Here is a 20,413-nt window from a genome sequence, read left to right as displayed (position 1 = left end):
GTTCTCCTGGGCTTTCAAGACTTGTTTTATTTTATTTCTTCATGATTTGGGGTTGTTGGTGGTTTTGGGTTGGGGTTTTGGGAGGCTTTTTTATATATTCTGGTCATAAAAAGGAAGGGGCAGAGGGAGGAGGAAGGAAAGGAGGAATGAAAAATTCCAGCAGATCCTGGCTGATGGTTTATTGGGGTGGTTTGGGCTTTTGCAGCTTCCTTGTGTGTCTTTGCTCGTGTTCCTTGATGCTCTTTCTAAACCAAACACTGTTACTTCCCCCCCATTTCCCTGAGAGCTGCATTTTGGGAGGGACCAGTTGTGTGCAGCATCTTGGTTCAAACTCTCCTGGGAGGTTTTATCTGAGGTTTGCCAAAGATTTGGGATGCTGGGGCACTTTGTGGCTTCTCTCTGGCTTAAACATACCCTGAACCAGCCCAATGTGGTGTTTTTAGGGAGAGACAGGGGTTGCTCCTGACAAGCCTGTTTGTTTATAGAGCAAATTCTAAGTAATATTAATAATTGATATTTATTTTAAGTTTGGCTTGTTCTGTGCTACTGAGCTGTCCTTGGCTGGTCCCACACATCCTGCCCTGCTGGGTCCATCCAAAGCCTCCCTGGTGTCTTCTCCAGCTCTGAGGAAGCCCTTCCTGGAAGAGAAGAGGAGGAAATCCTTCTCCACCCATGGATGAGGCTTCCTTAGGTGCCTGAGCAGTGATGTTTTTTCTGCAACTCAGTTTTTTTCTCAGTAATTTTCACAGATCCAGAGTGGATCTTTGTTTGCCAGGGCAGATTCCATCCTTTCTCCAGCAGAGGTGGGTGGTGTCACGGCTGGGAGAGGTTTTGTGCTCTCAGCCTTGCTCGTTTTGGTGTCACCTCTGATCTCCTCACGGGATGTCACCTTGGTCCCCTCTCAGCACCTTCAACTCAGCAGCACTAGGCAGGGACCCCAGTGACCTCCTGAGGGGTTTGGGTGAGTGTGTTGAGCATTCCCGAGGCAGGGAGCTCCGTGGCTCTGCAGGTCCTGTGGGATTCGGGGCAGCCGTGTCACGGGGGTTTGCTGGGAGCACAGCACTTCCCTGCCCTGGGCTTGAACTTAATGCACCAAACATCCCTTAGGATGTGGAAGTGGAGCTGTGAGCGGGATCAGGAGGGAAGGGTCAGGCTGGAGCATCACCAGCCCTGTGCTCCCTGCAGTTATCCTGCTCTGGGGATGGCCTCACCTCTCATCCCTGGAATTTTAACTCTGTGTGACCATCGGAGCGCAGCAATTGAACCAAACCCGAGGCCAGTGGCACAAGGGAAAACGCTCTGGGCAAGGGAGAAATAAGCAAAGGGAGGCCCCACCCTCTTTCCCAGAAAAAAGCACCAAACATGCTCAATAAATGCGAAGGTAATTTAAAATCTGAATCCAGGAGACAATGTGACTGGGATTTCATTACTTAAGCAAATGGATTTGCTTTTAGTGGATTCAGCCACAGACTGAAAGAAGCTTTCCCCAAGGGGTAAACATTTTTCCTGCATTTGAAAGGCTTTCTTGTATTGGGGAGGGGGGGATGATCCGGGGGGGCAGGAAGCAGGACTGTGGCTGCCCAAGGAGCACCTTTATTTTGGGCAGATTTGGGCGTTCCCAAAGCTGTGCTTTTGGGGAGCTCTTGGGGTGGGATGCTGGGCCAGGGGGGAGGATGCTGGATCAGGCAGGAGGATGCTGGGGGGGGTGCAGGGGTTGTTCAGGGGACGCAGAGGATGCTGGAGGGATGCAGGACGATGCTGGGGGCATGGGGGGGGAGTGCAGGAGAATGTTGAGGCCATGCAGGGGTGATGCAGGAAGGTGCTGGAGGGATGCAGGGGGATGCTCAGGGATGCAGGAGGATGCTCAGGATGCAGGGGGATGCTCGGGGATGCAGGAAGATGCTGGGGGGATGCAGGGGGTACAGGAGGATGCTGGAGGGATGCAGGGGGATGCTCAGGGATGCAGGAGGATGCTCAGGATGCAGGGGGATGCTCGGGGATGCAGGAAGATGCTGGGGGGATGCTGGGGGTACAGGAGGATGCTGGGGGGATGCAGGGGATGCTGGGGGGATGCAGGGAGTACAGGAGGATGCTGGGGGGATGCTGGGGGTACAGGAGGATGCTGGGGGGATGCAGGGGATGCTCAGGGATGCAGGAGGATGCTGGGGGGATGCAGGGAGTACAGGAGGATGCTGGGGGGATGCTGGGGGTACAGGAGGATGCTGGGGGGATGCAGGGGATGCTCAGGGATGCAGGAGGATGCTGGGGGGATGCTGGGGGTACAGGAGGATGCTGGGGGGATGCAGGGGATGCTCACCACCCCTGCTCCGTGCCTTCCCCTGGCCGCAGGAGTTAACCAGCAGCAGTGCCAGCTCTGCAGACTGTTTGGAATAGTTTAAATGCTTTGACACTCTGGATGTACTAGATGGCAGGGGAGGCAGTTTACAGCGTAATTCATATGCAAAACTGCACTATAAATTTAAAACCTGTCTCAGTTGCCGTGGCACCACTAAGCATTTCATCAGCATACAGTACAGTATTTCTGCCATCTTTGTTTGCATTGCAGTGACTCATCAAAAGTCTGTCTTGTACCAACACTGAGAGCATTCCTCTGGCACTGATATTTCTCTGTTTTTAAAGCTTCGGTTTGAAACTGGCATTTACTTCAGGTCCCTAATCAAAGGGCTCTATTCATTGCAGAGAGCAGCCTGAATGTTAATCTGCATCCGGCCTATTCATTTAGATGCTGTGCGCTGCCGGGGAGATTTGACTTGGTAAAAGCTTGAGCTCCAGCAGATACAAACCTAGCGCTTGATACTATATTTTATTTTCCCCCTCCCCCGAGCACTCGGCGGTCGGGGGACGGGAGCCCCTCGGCAGCGGCCGCGCCGGGGACGCTGCTCAAGGTACGTTCGCTCCCGGCCAGGCGAAGGCACCGCGAACTTCCTCGCTTGGAAGAATTCTTTTTTTTTTTTTTTTTTTTTAACCATGCAGATACAATTAAATTGGCTCCGAGTGTGTTCCCTTTTCTTCCTGTTACCCCGTGGCCTTGCAGATAGGACTTTTTTTTTTTTTTTTTTTTCCCCTCGGCAATGGGAACAGAGCAGCTCTTTGTGGGTTATTATTTTCTTTCCAGAGATTTTTTTTTTTTTAAATCTTTCTCAGATAAACTTCTAATTTTTTTTTCCTTTTTTTTTCTTTTTTAAAATCATTCTTCTGAGCTTTCACTATTAGTTAAACGCAAGTTTTTCTTCAGTAGTATCACAGGCAGGCAGGATTTTAAATCTCCTGGACTCTTTGGGGAGGGAGCACGGGGGGGTCTGGGCTCGGTGCATCCGCAGTGATTTGCTCCGCTGGAGTTTCAGCGCCCAGGCTGCACCAGCGCTACCTGCTCCGGCTTTGCGCACCGGCTCCCTTCCAACGCCGGGCTCTTTTTCTGGGAGGTGGGAAGCAGGAATTCTGCCCGTGGCCAAAAGGTACAGCTGGCCCTGAAGAGCGGCCGTGGCGGGATGCGGAGCCGGAGCCGCCGCCTCCGGCCCGGGGTCGCTCGGAGGGTCCTCGCTGCCGGTACCCGGGGGCACCGGGCTGGGGCTGGGGGCTCTGCCTGCACCAGGGGCTGGGCTGGGGCTCCCCCTGCCCCGCTCGGGATCTGGGGGAGGAAAATAAGAAGACAACTTGGTAGGCGGCTCGCTGCGGCAGGCACGTTGGTTTGTTTTATTGGGGCTCAAATATCTGGCTTAATTTGGAGATAAGCCTCGTTTTGTTGGAGGATAAATCTGTTGAGAAGGGGTTTAACTGTTGAAATGCTCCCTCTTTCTGGTGCAAATGCAAGATTGCTTTTCAAAGTGCTTTTTCCTGGGAGCTCTCGCTCCGGCAGAATCCTGTATTTATTTCGGGCAGAATGGCACATTGTTTTATAAATATCTTTTCTGTAGTTTCAACATAGCTGCTGGTTGTTGTGTTTCTTATATAATGCTACCGAGATCTGTCTGACTGCCTTTCCTGTGCTTTACTGTTCTCTCCCATTATCGTTCAGATTTTCCTGCATAAAGTAAAAACCCCCAGGGGGAATAAATCAGTGGTGCTTATTTAAACAGACCACAACTTGAAGGAAATACTTGCTTTTTTGGAATATCCTTTGCCATCCACCAATGGCATTCCCAACGCCGCTCGAAACCATCGATAAGTAATTTTTGTAAGCGATTGCTTTTCCGCGTTGGCTCTCGGAGCTCGGCTTGGAGCCTTTGATGTCGGGTGAGGTGGGTTCCTGTGCTCCTGCCTGCTTTGGTGAACTGTCTAAAAACCTTGTTCCTCTCTTCCCTGCCTTCTCCGTTTTTCAGATGTGCCCTACTTTGGATATTCCTGCATTGAATGTCTGAGGAGCTCCGGCCGATCCTGAGCCATGTCGCAGATGTTGCACATAGAGATTCCCAACTTTGGGAACACCGTTCTGGGCTGCCTGAACGAGCAGCGGCTGCTGGGGCTGTACTGCGATGTCTCCATCGTGGTGAAGGGCCAAGCCTTCAAGGCTCACCGGGCGGTGCTGGCCGCCAGCAGCCTCTACTTCCGAGACTTGTTCAGTGGGAACAGCAAAAACGCCTTTGAGCTGCCGGGGACCGTGCCCCCCGCTTGCTTCCAGCAGATCCTGTCCTTCTGCTACACCGGCAAGCTGACCATGGCGGCGAGCGAGCAGCTGGTGGTGATGTACACGGCGGGCTTCCTGCAGATCCAGCACATCGTGGAGAAAGGGACGGACTTGATGTTCAAGGTCAGCTCTCCCCACTGTGACTCTCAGACCACCATGATCGAAGACCCCAGCTCGGAGCCGCAGAGCCCCTGCAACCAGCTGCAGTCGGCCTCGGCGCCCTACGTCATGTCCCCCTCCATGCCCATCCCGCTCCTCACGCGCGTCAAACACGAGAACCTGGAGCTGCAGGCCCTGCCCGGCCTGCCCGGCAAGCGGCCCCTCGAGCCCGGCGCCCGGGACGGGCCCGGCGGCGCCGGCGGCGCCAACGCGGGGCCCCTGAAGCTGTCGCGCGTCTCCTACTACGGCGTGCCCAACCTGGCCACGCTGATCCCCAACGTGCAGCAGGTGCAGTACTCGCAGGGGGAGCGCACCAGCCCCGGCGCCAGCAGCATCCCCACCACCGACAGCCCCACCTCCTACCACAACGAGGAGGACGAGGAGGACGACGAGGCCTACGACACCATGGTGGAGGAGCAGTACGGGCAGATGTACATCAAGTCCTCGGGAGGTTACTCTGGTAATGGATGTGTCTCTCTCTCTCTCTCTCTCTCCCCCCTCGGGGTTTCTGCCCCCTCGCAGTGGTTGTGTGGTCCTCGTCCAGCCACCGTGGGCAGATCTGGGTTGTTCACCAGGCTTTTGTCTTTGGGGGTTTCACTGGTTGGTTTTTTTGGGGCTTGGTGCTGATGTCCAGGTGTGGCATGGGCAGGTTCCCCACCGTGCCATCGCTCCCCAGCTGGGAGACTCTTTAGATGAGAGGCTGCATCATCCACCAGGGTCAGATGAGCCTTTGCTTTTCGGCTGAGGCTGCCAGCGAGGAGCCCTGTGGTGGTGACATCCATCCCAAGGTGATGGCTGAGCTCACCTGCCGTGGGTCATCTATGGCAAGGGAAGCACCAGCCCTTTCGGCCCAGGGCGAGGTGCTCACTCTGGGAGCTGTCTTCTGTCCTGGCTTTTTAGAATAAGAGTTCCCAAAAAAGTGATGGGATATTTGGAGGAAGGGAGAACATCAACTAAATAATTTTTATTGAAGTTAACTAGGAATATCTGCAACAGGAAGGAAAGATGGACTTTTCTCCCCACTGCCTGAAGTGCCCCTCTCTCCTTTGCCAGCCTTGTCCCACACATCACTGTCAGAAAGGGAAAAGCATTTTTGGTGCTTGATGTTCTTTTATTTCCCCATTAGAAACACAATGCCCAATGCCCTAAGTAAAATCCCTCTGCTGCCCTTCCAGAATTTGGGATTAAGGGACGAGTGCGAATCCCTCGATGGGCCTCAGACAGAGGAGGCAGCTTCACTTTGGCAGTGCTTGTCTGGGAGCTGCTGCTCAGCCCCAAGGTGGGCACAGGGACACGAGGGGTCCTTTCCCTCTCACTTCCTTGGGCACACAGCCCCTTTCCCTGGCACCTTGCAGGGCTCAGACCCTCCTGAGGAGCCAGGACAGGTGGGGTGCAGGTGCAGGGGCTCAGTTCCTGGGTGCATCCCCCATGGAAGCAGCTCCCACAGATGGAGCTGGCAGTGTCCCACATGGAAGCTCAGCCCCGCAGTGGCCTCCTCGTGGGAGCTGCAGGTGTTTGTGGCAGCAGCTTTGATCCTCAGGAGCTCCCCAGGGAGGGACATCTTCCCACCGGCTCCGGCTGCACGCAGCATCCCCTGGCCTGGAGCTGCTTCCCCTGCTCTGGCTCCTGGAATTGCTGCACTAATGTTGCAAATATTTGAACTCTGGTTCATTGATGGGCTTGCCTCAAAGACATTTGATTTTAGTCTTCACCAAGGAACAAGATTTGGCAAGTAGGACAATTTTGGTTACATAAAACAGGTAGGATTCCTTAAAGAATGATCTCATTCCTGAGAATGGTCTCACCCCCACACACTGTCCCATCCCATCCCATCCCATCCCATCCCATCCCATCCCATCCCAGGAACAGGGGCTCAGCATCCTCTTGCCACATTCCCCTGCCAGACAGCAAGCAGACAAGCAGTATTTTCCAAGGTGTTTTTTCATTAAGCCATGTGAAAAAGGGGGAAAATACAGCGAATTTACTGTTTTAATATTAGAAATATTTGTCAGGAGAAGTGGACAAGCAGTTGTAGGAAATGAGCCTCAAAAGCCTGAGTACTCTCCCTGTCCTGCTTCAGGTCCCAGTGGTTGGGATGGGGCAGGAGAGGAGTGGGATCAGGGGTGGGACAAGGTCAGGGTCTCCTCCACGGCTGTTGTTGGAGCCAGGCTGAACAGGAATTGTGCTGTTGCCCACTTGTTTTGAGTTTATTTTGCTTTTTCCCCGCTGTAGAGCCTGTGGAGAGTAATGTGGGTTTGCCTCCTTGGAGCAGTGGGGTTATGCCCTTGGGCTGTGTTTTCCATCCCTGTCACGGGGCCAGTTCCTGCAGGAACAGAACAAAACCAATTCAGAAGGCAAGGACAGGAGCAGCCCGGGGATGGTGCAGGCAGCAGCTCTGAGGCTGTCCCTAACCCATGTCGGGCAGGAATCATCCCAGCTGGAAAACTGAAAATCCCAGCAGCTTTCTCACTTTGTCACTGGGAGATGCTGTGCCCAGCCAAGTTTTCCTGCTTGTTTTCTGTAGGGAGAACCAGGTGGTGATGCCGGGGCCATGCAGGGAAGAGGCAGGTTGTAAGGCTCTAAATATCCCACATTTCTGCTGAAATTCCTCTTCCACACCCGCACCTTTCAGGGGAGTTTCCTGTTTGGAATAAGGCAGCTATAGGTATCAGGCTTCCTGGAAAAGGGGGCACACAAAAAAAGAGATTACAGAAAGTAAAACCTAAGCTGTTCCTTTATGGTTTGGACTTGTAGAGCTAACTGTGTTTTAATTACTCGGGATAAACTGTACCCTCTCAAAAGGTGCAGAATAATGAAACCATAAGATGGAAGAGAGAAGGCAGCTAATCCTGCTCCTGGCATGGAGATCCCGACAGCCTCACAAAGGCCTGGGGGAGGGGGAGCCCTTTAAAATAGGGATTGCCAAGGTTTCCAAGAGCCCTGCTTGTGAAAACAAAAACAAAGCCAAAGAGGAGCAGAGCAGACGAAGCTCTGAATTTCAGAGAGGGTTGCTGGATTTTTTTCCCTTCTTTTTCTATGCATTTTTGTTCCCCATCTGAAGCGTTGGTGCCGGTGAGGGTGTGGTGGGACACTAGTGGCTGATGCTCCTCACCTGCCTTCAGCACCACCCACCACCCTTGGAGGGGTCACCAATCCTCTTCTTGCCCCAAGGCTGGGGGGTTTTTAATTTATTTTCTTCACCCCTTTTTGTAGTCAGAGCCATTCTGAATTTCCAAAGCTGGATCAGATCCACATCTCCACATCACAGGATCATTAAGGTTGGAAAAGGCCTCCAAGATCAAACTTTGACCAAACACTACCAAGAGCACTGAGTGCCACGTCCAGTCATTCCTTGGGCACCTCCAGGGATGGGGACTTCAACACCTCCCTGGGCAGCCTGAACACCTTTTCCATTAAGAAATTCCTCCTGATGTCCAACTTGAGCCTTCTCTGGCTCAGCTTGAGGCTGTTTTCCTCTTCTGGGAGAAGAGGCCGGTGCCACCTGCAGTGGTGGCACTGGTGTGAGGGACCAGGACAAGTGTTGGACCTGCAGAAGGAACAGCAGGATGAGGCCAGGATTAAACACAGGAGGGTCAGGCTTAGGTGTTGGCAGACAGGGTGGCAGCTGGGTGTAGGAAAAGCTGCCTCAGTTTCCCCCCACGTTCGGTGGCCGCGGCGTCGCCGGTGCCGCGCCAGGCTGGCAGCACTGCGGTAAAATGGCTCCTCACTCCATAACTAGGTCTGGTTGTGGAGAACATGTGGGCCTCGAGGACACGAGCGAGACTTAATGAGGTTTCCAGCATCTGATCTGAGGAACGCACAACTCCAGAAAATATTAAACAAAAGCAAAGTATTTTTATCCCTGTTAATTACAGCGTCGTGGGCCTGAGCTGAAGTGGGTTTCAGCAGGACTTGCAGATGCTCGGCGCTTTTCTGCACTGAGCCACGTTCTTGTCAGTCAGCTCTCTGCTGAGCAGATGCAGTTAATTTAATTTTGACAGGCACCAGCGAAGTTGTGCGAGGGTCCGTCCTCCTCCCCTGCTCCTGCTGCACCGGTTTGCAGGGAAAAGGGAAAATCTTTATGCAGCAAATGGCTGGAATGTAAAGGCTGGACTTGAAAGTTATGAAATCCTGAACTGACAAGAGCACACTTCATTAAAAATTCATCTAAAATAGCCATTATAGAATAGTTGTGGTAATTAGCTGAGAGAATAGTTTTCTCTCCTGGCCTCTGATTCCTGACAGTGAGGAAAGAGGGCAAGGAACAGCCCAGAATCCCAAATGATGCAGCCCGTGCAGCATCCCGAGCGGAGCCGGGCGCGACGCGCCGCAGCGACGTAAATCACGGCAGCCACGCCGGGAATTGCAGCGGGATGGAGCAGCTGGCTGCCACTGCAGGGACAGGCACCTGATCCTGCCACGTCCCACTGGTCCCTGTGGTGGCCAGGCTGTGCACAGGGAGGACGCTCAGCAGCAAAGGGCTCGTGGATTTTTAGGAAATGAAGCGGTCGAGGGCTGCGCCGGTTATCCACCAGAGCGCTTTGGCTTTTAGCAGAGGGATTCAAACACCTGGAAACTGCTGGAAGCCAGGCTGTGTGTCTTCATGTGACAAGGTGGGGACTGGTCACAGGTTGGACTTGATGGCCTTGGAGGTCTTTTCCAGCCTGAGTGGCTCTGTGGTGGCACTGCCCCATCCCGACCCCGGCACGGTCGGAGCCGAGCAGGGGAAGGCTGAGCCCCACGCCGGGGGCACTCAGCCTCTGGCCTTTTTTGGCATTAAACTTCCAGCCCCATTTTCCTCCCTCTGAACCACAGATGTTTAATTTTAGGCTGGCAGATGTTTCACTCCTGGCTGAGATCTGAGGCGAAGGCAAGATAGGGGTATTTATAAACCAGTAATATTTTTCCTATACTAATTCCAGATTACCTCCCTGTATAAATAGGTCACAAATCAAACGGCTGCATTTCAGCACGTTGGTATAAATGTACTATTTGGGAAATGTAAACTCTCCCCGTTGGGACTCTGTGATGGATCTATCCCGTGGTGCTTGCGTGTGTCCTCTGCTACAGGTTTACATCTGCAGCAGATGCTGGTGATGCTGAGGCTATGGAGGGAAGATATTTTTGAGGTGGTCCCACTGCCAGTGGAAAATAGGCTGATGGGAGAGAAATGTTAAAATATTGCTGTTTGAAAAGAGACTTCTGGCTATGTAGGGAACAGGGGAGGATCATCCACGTGCTTGTATCTGTGCTGGAGCAGGTGGAGATGGGTTCTCCAGTCTTTTCTTCAGGGCTTGAGAAGTGTGGTTATATGTTGGGATTCTGTAAACATCAATTTTTGGGTGAGGCTCCATCGCTCTGATCTTTCTGTATCTCCAATCCCATTCCTAAATGAGAAACGGTTGTTTCTTACCCACAGGAGCACCTTGATGTTTGTGTGCAGTTTGGAGAAGCCAAACTGGTGGGAACTGGGGCTTCATGACTCATTTTGAAGCCCTGCTGTTTGGATTGTCAGGAAGGAAGGAGATAAGTGAGTGCTGGGGCCAGGTGTGTGTCCAGCAATTCCCAGGCACTCACCTGAGCAGCCCATCCTCAGCAAATGCAGCCCCAAAACACCTCAGGTGGGACATGCAGAAATCCCAGTGTCACCAAACCATCATGGGCTCAGCTCTGAGGTGCTGTGGGGGATCTCTGGAGTGTGTTTTAGGGATGAGGAGGACACGTGCCCCAGCATCGTGCAGAGCCTGGAGCCATGGAGCATGGAGTTAGTTTGAGGCTGTTTCTTCTGCCAAAAAAAAAAAAAATCCAGGAAAATGGATATTTTCCACTCTGCACCACCTGTTGAAGCTGCAGCATCCAGCTAAGTTTGGGATAAAAGCAAATATCCAAATAAATAAAATATTCCAGTGTTTGGCTGGCAGCTCTCGTGGCTTCCTCTGTAATGATTTCCTGCCCCTCTCTGCTGACTGGGAGCTCTTTTCTTGTTCAGGAACAAAACTGTATTTAACAATACTTCCCATTGTTTGCCCTTTCATTCAAAGGGAAGGAGCCGCTGCCCTCTGAAGATACAAATTAATTAGAAGCAAATACTCTCCTGTTCTGCAGAGCAGAAAGGCCAAACAGAGTGGCTTTCTGTGGAAACATGGGACCAAAGTGGCTCTTGTGCCCTGCTCCTTTACATAACTGATTGCTATCTGCTCAACTGAGGTGCCACTGAAAGCCCCAAACCTCTTTTTGGTTTGGTGTCGTTGATTTTGTGCTAATGCTTGAATGGAAACAAACTCCCCCAGAATGATTCATGGCCGTGTTTAATAAGAGATTTACAGTGAACCAGCAGGACAGATGTGACCAAAATCCAGCAGTGGGTTGAGTTGCACTTGGTCCTTTTAGCTGAATTTTAGTTTGGTTTTTGGAGTATGGTGCTGATGGATGTTGTGGGTGCTTTTGACCTGACTCATTGGTTAAAGTAAAAATGAAGTATTAAAAATTCAGTTTTAATAACCTGGGCAGAGCCCTGTGCTGGGGTGGGATTGTGTAGGTCACATATACAGCTCCTAGGGGTTGTATTTTTAATTTTACCTCTGAGTAAAATGTTACCTCTGGGAGATGACTGAGGTGTCCCTTCCTCCCCTCAAGCTGCCCTGGTGGCCCTGCCTTGCCAGGGAAGGACAGCAGAGCAGGACTGGTTCCTCCATACCCACGGTCCCTTTGCTTTTGGTTTATTTAAGCTGAAAAATATCAGTATTTAATGGGATATGGTTTGCTTATCACCCTTTAAAAGCCTCAAAATAGAGCTGGTCTTTGAGATTCTCCCTCAGTGGGAGCTGACCCCCATCTCCAACGGGATCTTGGACTGGAATGCTGGGAATATTGCAGCTGGGAATGTCAGTGGCACAGGTTTCACTCTGATGATGAGGCTGTGATGGCACAAAGGGTTCAAAAACACCCTGTGATTTGCTCTGCTGCTGTTGGGCGCTGTCTCCCTTAGCACGAGCCATCCTCCTGCTATTCCAGAATCCCTCCTGGCAGTTCCTCAGGGGCAGAGGGAGCCCTGAGGGTGGGGATGCTCCCGGAGCCTGCGATAGGATGCCACGACCCAGCACGGCACCGCGGGCATGTCCTACTTAGAACACTGCTCCCTTTGTCCCCAAGCCATCGCCCTCGGTTACTGCAGCAACAAGTCTGCAGAACTTGTTATTTTATCTGCAGAGAGGAAAAGTGGCCCCCAGAACTCGGGGATAATGGCAGGAAAAGACACCTCTGGAGCAGGGGACGCTTTGAGTTCAGAAACGCTCGTTGCTGGGGTTTGTGCTTCTCTGGGTGTTCACAGAGATTCGAGCACAGAGCTGGGTTTGGGTTTGTACGTGGCACTTGCCATGTTATCAAACAGTTTTGGGGGAAAAAGGTGGATCATGGCAGAGCTGGGCTGCAGTTCAGCCCTGGAACTGTTCCCACCATGTGCTGAAGTTGATGCGCATGGTCAGCTCTCGTTGCTGTCAGAAATTGTCATTTTAAACAATCCGGTGGTCTTGGACTGTAAATGTGCTTTAGAAACCAATCCTCTGTGTGCCCACAATACCCAGATTTGGAGGTGCTGGCAGGACAGCCCAGTGTTTCCAGCTTTTCCATGTTACTGGTTGCTCCTGGGCAGTGGTGGGATCTGGAGATGGTGCATCAGAGCGAGCTGGGAAAATCTGGTATTTTGGTTTTCAAGCTACATGTTAATAACATTTTTTGACTTGTTGATGGGGGCTTCTTTTGTTACTGAGAGGAAAAGTTGGCCTGCAGAAGGCAGGGGAAGAGAAGGTGGGCTGGAGGTGGCTGGTGGGTGCATCTCAGGAGAGGCTCTGCTGACCTTTCTCAGAGCAGAGGCACCTGCAGGGTCTGGATTTTAACTTCAGCAGGAAAAACCATCAAGATGGAACTGCTGCAGGTGTTCATCAAACTGGGGCAATTTACTGCCTGTTAGAACCTCCTGGTGGAATTCCTGCCACCCTCCTGGGGTGTTTGGGGCAGCAGCTCCGTGTGCTGCGCTTGCAGAGCGATGCCAGCTGGGCAGAGCTGTCCATTTTCACAAATGACCAACTCAGGAGAAGTTAAAGCATAATTAGATTCTAAGAATCCCTTTTGCAGAACCTGAGGCTGCCATGGAGGGGGAGACCAGGGGATTTTTCCAAGCTTTTAGGTGACATCTGCCCCATGGTTGGACATCTGGAGGGGGGAATATTTCCAACTGCTGCGTGAAGAAGTCGAAGTCTGACCTTCTGTCAGCCTTGTGAGAAGTTATTTTAACTGTTTTCCCTTTTCATTTCGAAGTTGCCCAAGAGAAGCCGGAGCAGATCCCGCTGGAGAACCGCTCCTGTGTCCTGATCCGACGGGATCTGGTGGCTCTCCCTGCCAGCCTCATCAGCCAGATCGGATACCGCTGCCACCCAAAGCTCTACTCGGAGGGAGACCCTGGAGAAAAACTCGAGCTTGTTGCAGGTAGCTTTTCTGCAGAATACCTTTGGATTGCTGCTGTTCTCCTTCTGGACTTGTGCTCTCCATCTTGCTGCATCTTGTGTGCCCTTGCTGTGTCTTTCTGGATTATTCGTCACCAGTTGTCTTTTTGAAAAGTTCCGAGTTTCCTTTAATTTGCTGACGGAGAAATGTGTCATTAACAGGATTTATTCAATTGAATTAATTTAGCATTTTAATTGAATTCTGCAGCTTGTGTTCTTCCTGCTCGGTGTGGCTGCAGCGAGCATGTTTCCATTTAGAATCACAGATCTAAAAACCCAACAAACCCCCCTCAAAAATTACCACATTATAAGATTTACAAAGCAAAGGAGATAAAATTTGTGTGTCAGTGAACAAGCTTTGAAAAACCTGTAGAAGTTTCTTTTTAAATTTACTAAGTGGTCAAACGCTGCAGCAGGAGAAGAATTGGCCCTTTCTTCTGCCTTTATTTTCATTTTGGGGGAAATTTACAATATTGGGAGAATTTACTCCTCTATAAAAGATTTCTGGCCAGTGTGAGGTGGAAGATGGTGCTGTTTAGAGAGTGTAGAGCAGGAGGAGTGAAACCAGGTGGCTGTGCCAGCCCAGGCACACCCAGCACTGCACAGAAAGTGTTTAACTGGAGTGACCAGGTTAAATTCCAGTGGAAATAATCATGTTCTGCTTTTAGAAGTTCCCCCCAGCTTTTCTTTGCAGTGGCCTGGCTGTGGGTTTTCCCCTTGGATGTAGCTGTGTGGGGATGACTGGGCAGGACATGCCAGACCTGCCCCAGGTGGGGAGGTTTAATTAATCCCTGCAAAGCCCTTGGTCCAAAAAGGACACGTGGCAGCACAGTCCATCCAAATCAGTTCTTCTTCCCTTCTCCCTTGGTGAGTAGCATGATTTCATTTCCATTCTGGAGAAGGAGTCAGGATTTCTGGGGATGCCCACAAAGGTTTGCAGCTGATGGAGGACGGGACTTTGATGGAGGGCAAAGCGCAGCGTACAGCCACAAGAATTTATTTTGTATCTGGAATATTCATTTTGTACCCATTTCCATTTAATGTGAGACTTCTTAAAACCATCAAGTGGTGCAGGTTATTTTCACAGTGAGAGCTGCAAATTGGTTTGAGGCAACTCTGCTTGATTTACATTTTTCAATCTGGAAAAAAAGTAGATTAATATCACTAACCGATAGTGCTGCCTGGTTATTTTTCATTTATTAAAGTGAAGTTCCCCTTGCTGGTGGCTGGTGTTCACTCTGATGCCTTATCTCTTAAAATACAAAATAAACTCCCCTAATTCCTGTCTCAGACCTGGAGGGGGGCCTTGATCCTGCTGTGAAAGTTTTCCTCAACTCTCCAAGTGGGAGTGTTTTCCTTTTGTTTCTGGTTTTTCATGCTACAATTGATTCAGCAAACTTGAGCAGCCCTCTCTGAAAAAGGGTCTTTAACAAGGCTTGCAGTTACCACAGCTGAGGGAGGGACTGAGGCTGTTACTTTAAAAAAATACAAAAAAATTCATTAGATGGAAGAGAATACAAGGAAAATTCCTGGTGAGACGTGGCATGGCTCAGAGGTCCAGAAGCTGGATCCTGGGGCAGGATGAGAGTCCTGGGGTGCCTCTGGTGCCAGGGGAGGTGCAGAGGGTCAGGCTCAGGGGCTGCCCTGAGCTCCAGCTCCATCCAGAAGGTCAGGGACAATCATCTTCCCTGGAAATCCAGGAGGAGATATGACTTCTCCAGCAGATGCTTTTGTATCTCGAGAACAGAGTGTGTTCTGGATCCAGCAATGACCCATTATTTAATCTTAATTAAAAGCAAATACCAAACCCTCTCATATAACAGAATGCTTGAAAAATGGGATAACCTCTCCCTGGAAGCAATGCCAAGGCAGGAGCAGGTTGGTCTGTGAGCAGAGTGAAAAAGGTTTGATATAAAACCTGCTGTAAAGTACTGCCAGACCTCTGGACATTTCCAGCTGCTTTGCACAGGGCTCCTTTTTCTTCCAGAAAACATCCTTAAAGGCAGCAGGTTCAAAGGCAGCAGTTGCTGTGCATTAGAAGGAAAATTCCCTGCTCTCCAGAGGTATCAAGATGGGCTGGGGTTTTGGAAGCAGTTAGATCTGTGACCAAGTACCTCTTTCTGTGCTAGATGGGCTTTTTCTTTCCTTTCCAGCTCTGTGTTCTACAGTCCTGCACTGGAAAAAAAAAAAAAGAAAAAAAAAAAAGCCAAATGGATTGGGGTTTTCTCACTTCAGAAAGAATAAATAATGTGATCTGTACATATCAAATCACAGTGTAAGCTTTTCACTGTGTGCATTGGTGAGAAAATAAGAATCCTTTCATTGGATTCCCATAGACTTCCTGTCTGTTCAGATAAAATTAGGGGTCGTTATTGCCTGGGTCTTGCCAAGGCCCCAAGGATTTGCCAGGATTTTCCAGAAATCCCTCTGTCCTTGTTGCAGCAGGTGAAGAAGAGGTTCCCACCAGCGAGGAGGAGCCGTGGGTGGCTCAGGGGTGGCTCTGTGGCTGTGTCAGGGGTTCATTTTGGGCTGTCCCTCTGCACCCTTGCAGGCTCAGGCGTTTACATCACCCGGGGGCAGCTGATGAATTGCCATTTATGTGCTGGTGTCAAACACAAGGTGCTGCTGAGACGTCTCCTGGCCACCTTCTTCGATCGGTAGGTCCCGTCCCGCTGCTCCTCGTGCTCTCCCAGGGAATTCTTTGCCTTCACCTCCCAGGGGTTTAACCCTGAGTGCTCCATCCTCTGCACTCAGCTCTGTGCATTTTCTTCGTGATGCTTGAGAACTTTATTCCATTTCCATGCACGTTTCCCATTCCTCACCTTAAAATCCGGGTGATGCCCCCAGCAGGAGCTGAAGGGAGGAGGGCAGGGCAGTGGCTGTCCCCTGGTCCCCTCTCCCAGGATCTCCCTTTGCCTTCCCCACAGGAACACACTTGCCAACAGCTGCGGGACTGGAATCAGGTCCTCCACGAGCGATCCCAGCAGGAAGCCCTTGGACAGCAGGGTCCTTAATGCAGTCAAATGTAAGGAGAGGGGTGTTCTGCTGCTGGGGTGGGACAGCATGGCCCGGGCCTGGGCAGGGAAGGTCACCCTGTTGTGTGATAATGGTGGAATTGAGTTGTAGGAAAATCAATTTATTTTTTAGTTTGCATCGCTTTTTGATTGCCCAGAGAAGCTGTGGGTGGGATCTGCTCTCCATCAGCCACTTCCCCCTCAGTCACCTGTGGATACCTGGAGTGTTTTGGGACAGGAGGTGCTGGAGAGGGAGGAGCTGAGGGCTGGAGGAAACCCTGAGGGGTGCAGAAAAATCTCTTCACCATGGGCTCCATATGCAGTGGAAATTACTGTGTTCTCTCACCTTGGCTGAATTCTGGGGAGTAAATCTATATGTAAATATTACTGTGCTGGAAAACAAAACTCTAAGCGATTTTTAAAATTTAGGTTTTAAGATTTGGAAGAGAAATCTTTCCCCTCCCTAATTGTAAAGTCCAGGGGCCTTCCAGCTGCCCTGGGAGATCTGTGGCATCTGGGGAAAAGGGATAAGAGGACAGATGCTCAGTAACGTGGTTGAACATGGTGGAGTCAGCTCCCTGTTAGCAGTTTTATCCTGGAGAGTCCCAGCTCTGGACTTTCCAGCCATGGTCCATCCTGAGGGGGGCTGGAAGGGCATTGCTGTTGTGTGCCAGGATATGGGATGGGTTCCTACTGCCTGGATTTGTCCCTGTGCATGAGCTTTAGCTGACGCTTATTCACCGTGGCAGTTCCTTGGATGCTGCTCCATAACATCAGGTGCTTGGCTCCCGCAGAGGAGCAGGACACGAGGGATTGCAGGGCTCCTGCAGCTCCCACTCCTGCTGGCTCCCAGTGGATGTGCCAGCAGAGGGATGCTGGAGCAGCCAGGCTGCTGGGCCACAAAGGGGTGGCGTAAGGAGAGGCACAGGCAGAGGACATTTCCTCTGACATTTCCTGCAGCGCTGTGGCTTTAGGAGCCATTAACGGAGCTGCTGCTGGGGAGTTTGTGGGATCTTTTCTTGTCCGTCTCTGGTCTGGCCATCCCCACATGCTGTGGCTGTGGGGCTCCCCATGGAGTGAGGGGCCCTTCTGCACCCCCCTCCCTGTGCCACGCGGGGTGTTCAGCTCTTATCCCTTCCTGGTTGTCTCCAGCTGAGGAGCTCTGTGTGCGTGGAGAGCTCAGGTCCGTGGGGGAAGCTCCGCTGCCACCTGGGAGTCCGGGCTCACCTTTGTGCCACTCCCCCCGGAGCCTGAGCTCTGTGTCTCCCTGTCTTTGCAGTGTATTGTCAGAATTTTGCCCCGAGCTTTAAGGAGAGCGAGATGAACGTGATCGCGGCCGACATGTGCACCAACGCGCGGCGCGTGCGCAAGCGCTGGCTGCCCAAGATCAAATCCATGCTGCCCGAGGGGATGGAGATGTACCGCACCGTCATGGGCTCCTCCACAAACACTGTCCCCCTGGAGCCCGACTTCCAGCCCAACGCTGCTCAGGTCTTCGAGCAGCGCATCTATGCAGAGAGGAGGAGCGAGGCGGGGACTATAGTAGCCTTGAGAACTAACACAGTGAATGTAGAGCTGAGCAATGGATCCAACCAGTCCTTCGAGCAGAGCGAGGATGCCGAAGGCGCCGGCTCCGTGATCCAGGAGGCAGCTGCCACAGATGCCATGGCATCGGAAACCCAAAGCACTCCGCAACCTTTTGAACAAGGTTCGGGCTCCTCCAGCCGGCCCGAAACCCCCGTGAGAAGACAAGATGGTACTTATGGAGGGACTTTATAAAGAGAGCAAACATTTCATGACCTATAAGGGATCTGTAATACTAAAGCTGCTTGCATGCATTACTAATACAAAACAAAAAAAATGTGATCAAGCCACTTACCTACTGAACTGCTACTGTTGCCTGAAAAAAATGTGACTTTTATTCTGCTTGTATTTAAAATTTATGAAGGAAATAATCGCATTCGTTATACTGTAAACGACTAGGTCTGTGGCGACCTACTTAAAAAAATATTGGGCTCCTTTTTTGATATTCCTGAGGTTAGTCTATAAGATTGTAGCTTTTTCTTTTTTTTTTTTTTCCTTTCCTTTCCTTTCTTTTTTTTTTTTTTTTGTGTTTTGTTTTTTTTTTTTTTGTTCGTTTGTTTTAAGAAGGGGAGGAGAAAAGCTAGCCACCCCCCACCCACCACCACCCTGTCATCACCCCATCCATCACTCAGCTCAGAAGTAAAGCCATCGTTAACCTTGTCCTCTAAGGAGAGTTTTGTCAGTGACCAGGAAAGCGAGGTGTGTTCGGGTGCAGGTGCTGTGACTGGCCGCGTTTGTCTCGGGAAGGGCTCGAGCCAAGTGGGGTGGGCTGGGGGAAATCGTGGCAGTGATCGTGGCCAGACCCCTCTGGAGGCAGGGGGGGAGCCCTGGCCGTGGGTGCTGTTGTCCCGGGGAGGTTCCTGCGGCTCCCTGGAGCAGGGATGGTTCCGCGGGAGTTCAGGCTGGCACGTGTCGGGAGGACTGCGTGGGATGCAGGTGGAGAGCCTGGCTGCCCTTGTGGTTGTGGTCTGCTTTTTGCCCAATACAGCTGGGTTTGGGTTTGGTTTCTCTCTCCCTCCCTCCCTTCCTCCCTCCCAGCCACTCCTTTCCCTTTGCTTCTCCGTGTTTGCACCTTCACGTCCCCACTCCTGTGGGGCCGGGCTCTGTCACCCCTCTGCACCCCAGGGCGTGCAGGGGCACCCACTGGGAGGGGAGGAGCCCCCCCTCAGCCCGGGAAGGGATTTAGGGAGGAATCTGAGCATGGAGAGCGCGTTGTTCTTGCTCCAAAGGGCGTGGAGTCAGGAGCTCTTGGTGTTGGCTCCTGGTAACATCCAGAGGCAGAGCTCAGTGCATGCAGAGCTCACCCTCTGCCCCCTCCCTCCTCTCCAGGCCAACCAAATTTTAATCATTTGGAGTGTACTGGATGCAAAAGTTAAAAGAAAAAAAATGAGCTTTGAGCCCTTTTGTGAAGAGGTTTTGGGGAGGAGGAAGCGCTTTGCCTCCTGCTCACCCTCCCGCAGCCCCTTCTGGGGAAAACCCAATGTGGAGTTATTTGTCTTTATTTTTGTTGTTGCAGGCTGATGTCCCCGGGCTGTGGTGGCTTTGGTGGCCTCGGGATGGGACTTGTGGGTGTCCCTGGAGCGTGATGGGCAGCAGGTACCTGCTCTGTCCCTGGCCTTTACAAACCCCAAAGTGAGTGGAGTCTGTCCCGCAGAGCCGGCTCCAGCGGGACCCTGCAGCCTCCCCCGGGGGCTGGGGGGTCCCACGGGGGGTGGCACTGCAGGGGTGCCCCCAGGGGATGGGGACAGTGACATTAAAGCCAACTTTGGCTTTTTCCTTATTTTCCTTTCCTTTTTTAATGATGGTTGTTTTTTACTGTGACTTAACGACCTGCTTTAATGACACTTGCAGCTTGTTCTCTAACACGTTGGGGACTAGGAACAAGGTGCACAAAGAAAGAGTCACTTTTTGGCTGCTGTGGCTGTGCTCCTCTTTTCTTTCCTGCTTTGATTCCCTAATCCAGACAGCGCTTTGCTCAGGGTTTTCTTCCTTCTTTGTATTTCCATTGGGAAAGGGGGAGTGGGGAGAGGATAACCCAACTTCTGGCCATTTGTTTTGTTTTCTGTGATACTTGAAGCAGTTTTTTTGCATCATAACTAACGAGGCTGCCCAGCCTGTGCCGCTGCTCCTGGCACAACAGATCAGTGATTGGGGGGGGGGGGGGTCCTGCCCCACGTTGGGTTTTGGCACAGCTTTTTTGGGGGGACTGTGACGCCCCAGACCAGGTTTTGGGGGCTGGTGCAGGTGCAGAGGTGTGGGATGCTTTGGAGAAGTGGGAATGGGCACGGCTCTATTTGCACTTTACCCACGTCACTAAACAAACCCGGGGACCACGGGCTGAGCTCGGGGGGGGGGGGGGGGGGGGCTTTGTCCCCTGCCATCCCTGGGGACACAGAGCAATTCCCTGGCCCTGGGGTGTCCCCGTGCCCTGGGGACAGCTGCTGGAGGGCAGCTCAGCCAGCTTGGTGGGGCTCAGGTTTGGCTGAGGACCCTCCCGATCCCCAAACCTT

General features: G+C 51.8%; 1 protein-coding gene across 4 annotated transcripts in view; it reads left to right on the top strand.

The window, feature by feature from the left end:
• The window catches only part of NACC2 (NACC family member 2), a 52,781-nt gene extending 32,522 nt beyond the window's left edge, over positions 1 to 20,259 (top strand). For 2 of the 4 annotated variants that reach the window (XM_053962360.1, XM_053962363.1), the window contains exons 2-6: positions 4,341 to 5,264; positions 13,121 to 13,288; positions 15,857 to 15,962; positions 16,233 to 16,330; positions 17,599 to 20,259. In XM_053962360.1, coding sequence (XP_053818335.1) covers positions 4,403 to 5,264; positions 13,121 to 13,288; positions 15,857 to 15,962; positions 16,233 to 16,330; positions 17,599 to 18,098 — 1,734 coding nt within the window. In that variant the 5' untranslated portion in view covers positions 4,341 to 4,402 and the 3' untranslated portion in view covers positions 18,099 to 20,259. Of the gene's footprint in view, positions 1 to 2,698; positions 2,907 to 3,200; positions 3,477 to 4,340; positions 5,265 to 13,120; positions 13,289 to 15,856; positions 15,963 to 16,232; positions 16,331 to 17,598 lie in introns of those variants that run through there. The other 2 variants (XM_053962362.1, XM_053962361.1) reach the window with 2 other exon arrangements.
• The last annotated feature ends 154 nt before the right edge of the window (positions 20,260 to 20,413 follow it).

This window comes from Vidua chalybeata, chromosome 21, assembly GCF_026979565.1.
Source record: "Vidua chalybeata isolate OUT-0048 chromosome 21, bVidCha1 merged haplotype, whole genome shotgun sequence".
In the NCBI taxonomy this organism is placed as follows: Eukaryota; Metazoa; Chordata; class Aves; order Passeriformes; family Viduidae; genus Vidua; species Vidua chalybeata.
The sequence above is the reverse complement of the archived record's forward strand: the minus strand, read 5'-3'. Positions and strand labels throughout refer to the sequence as shown.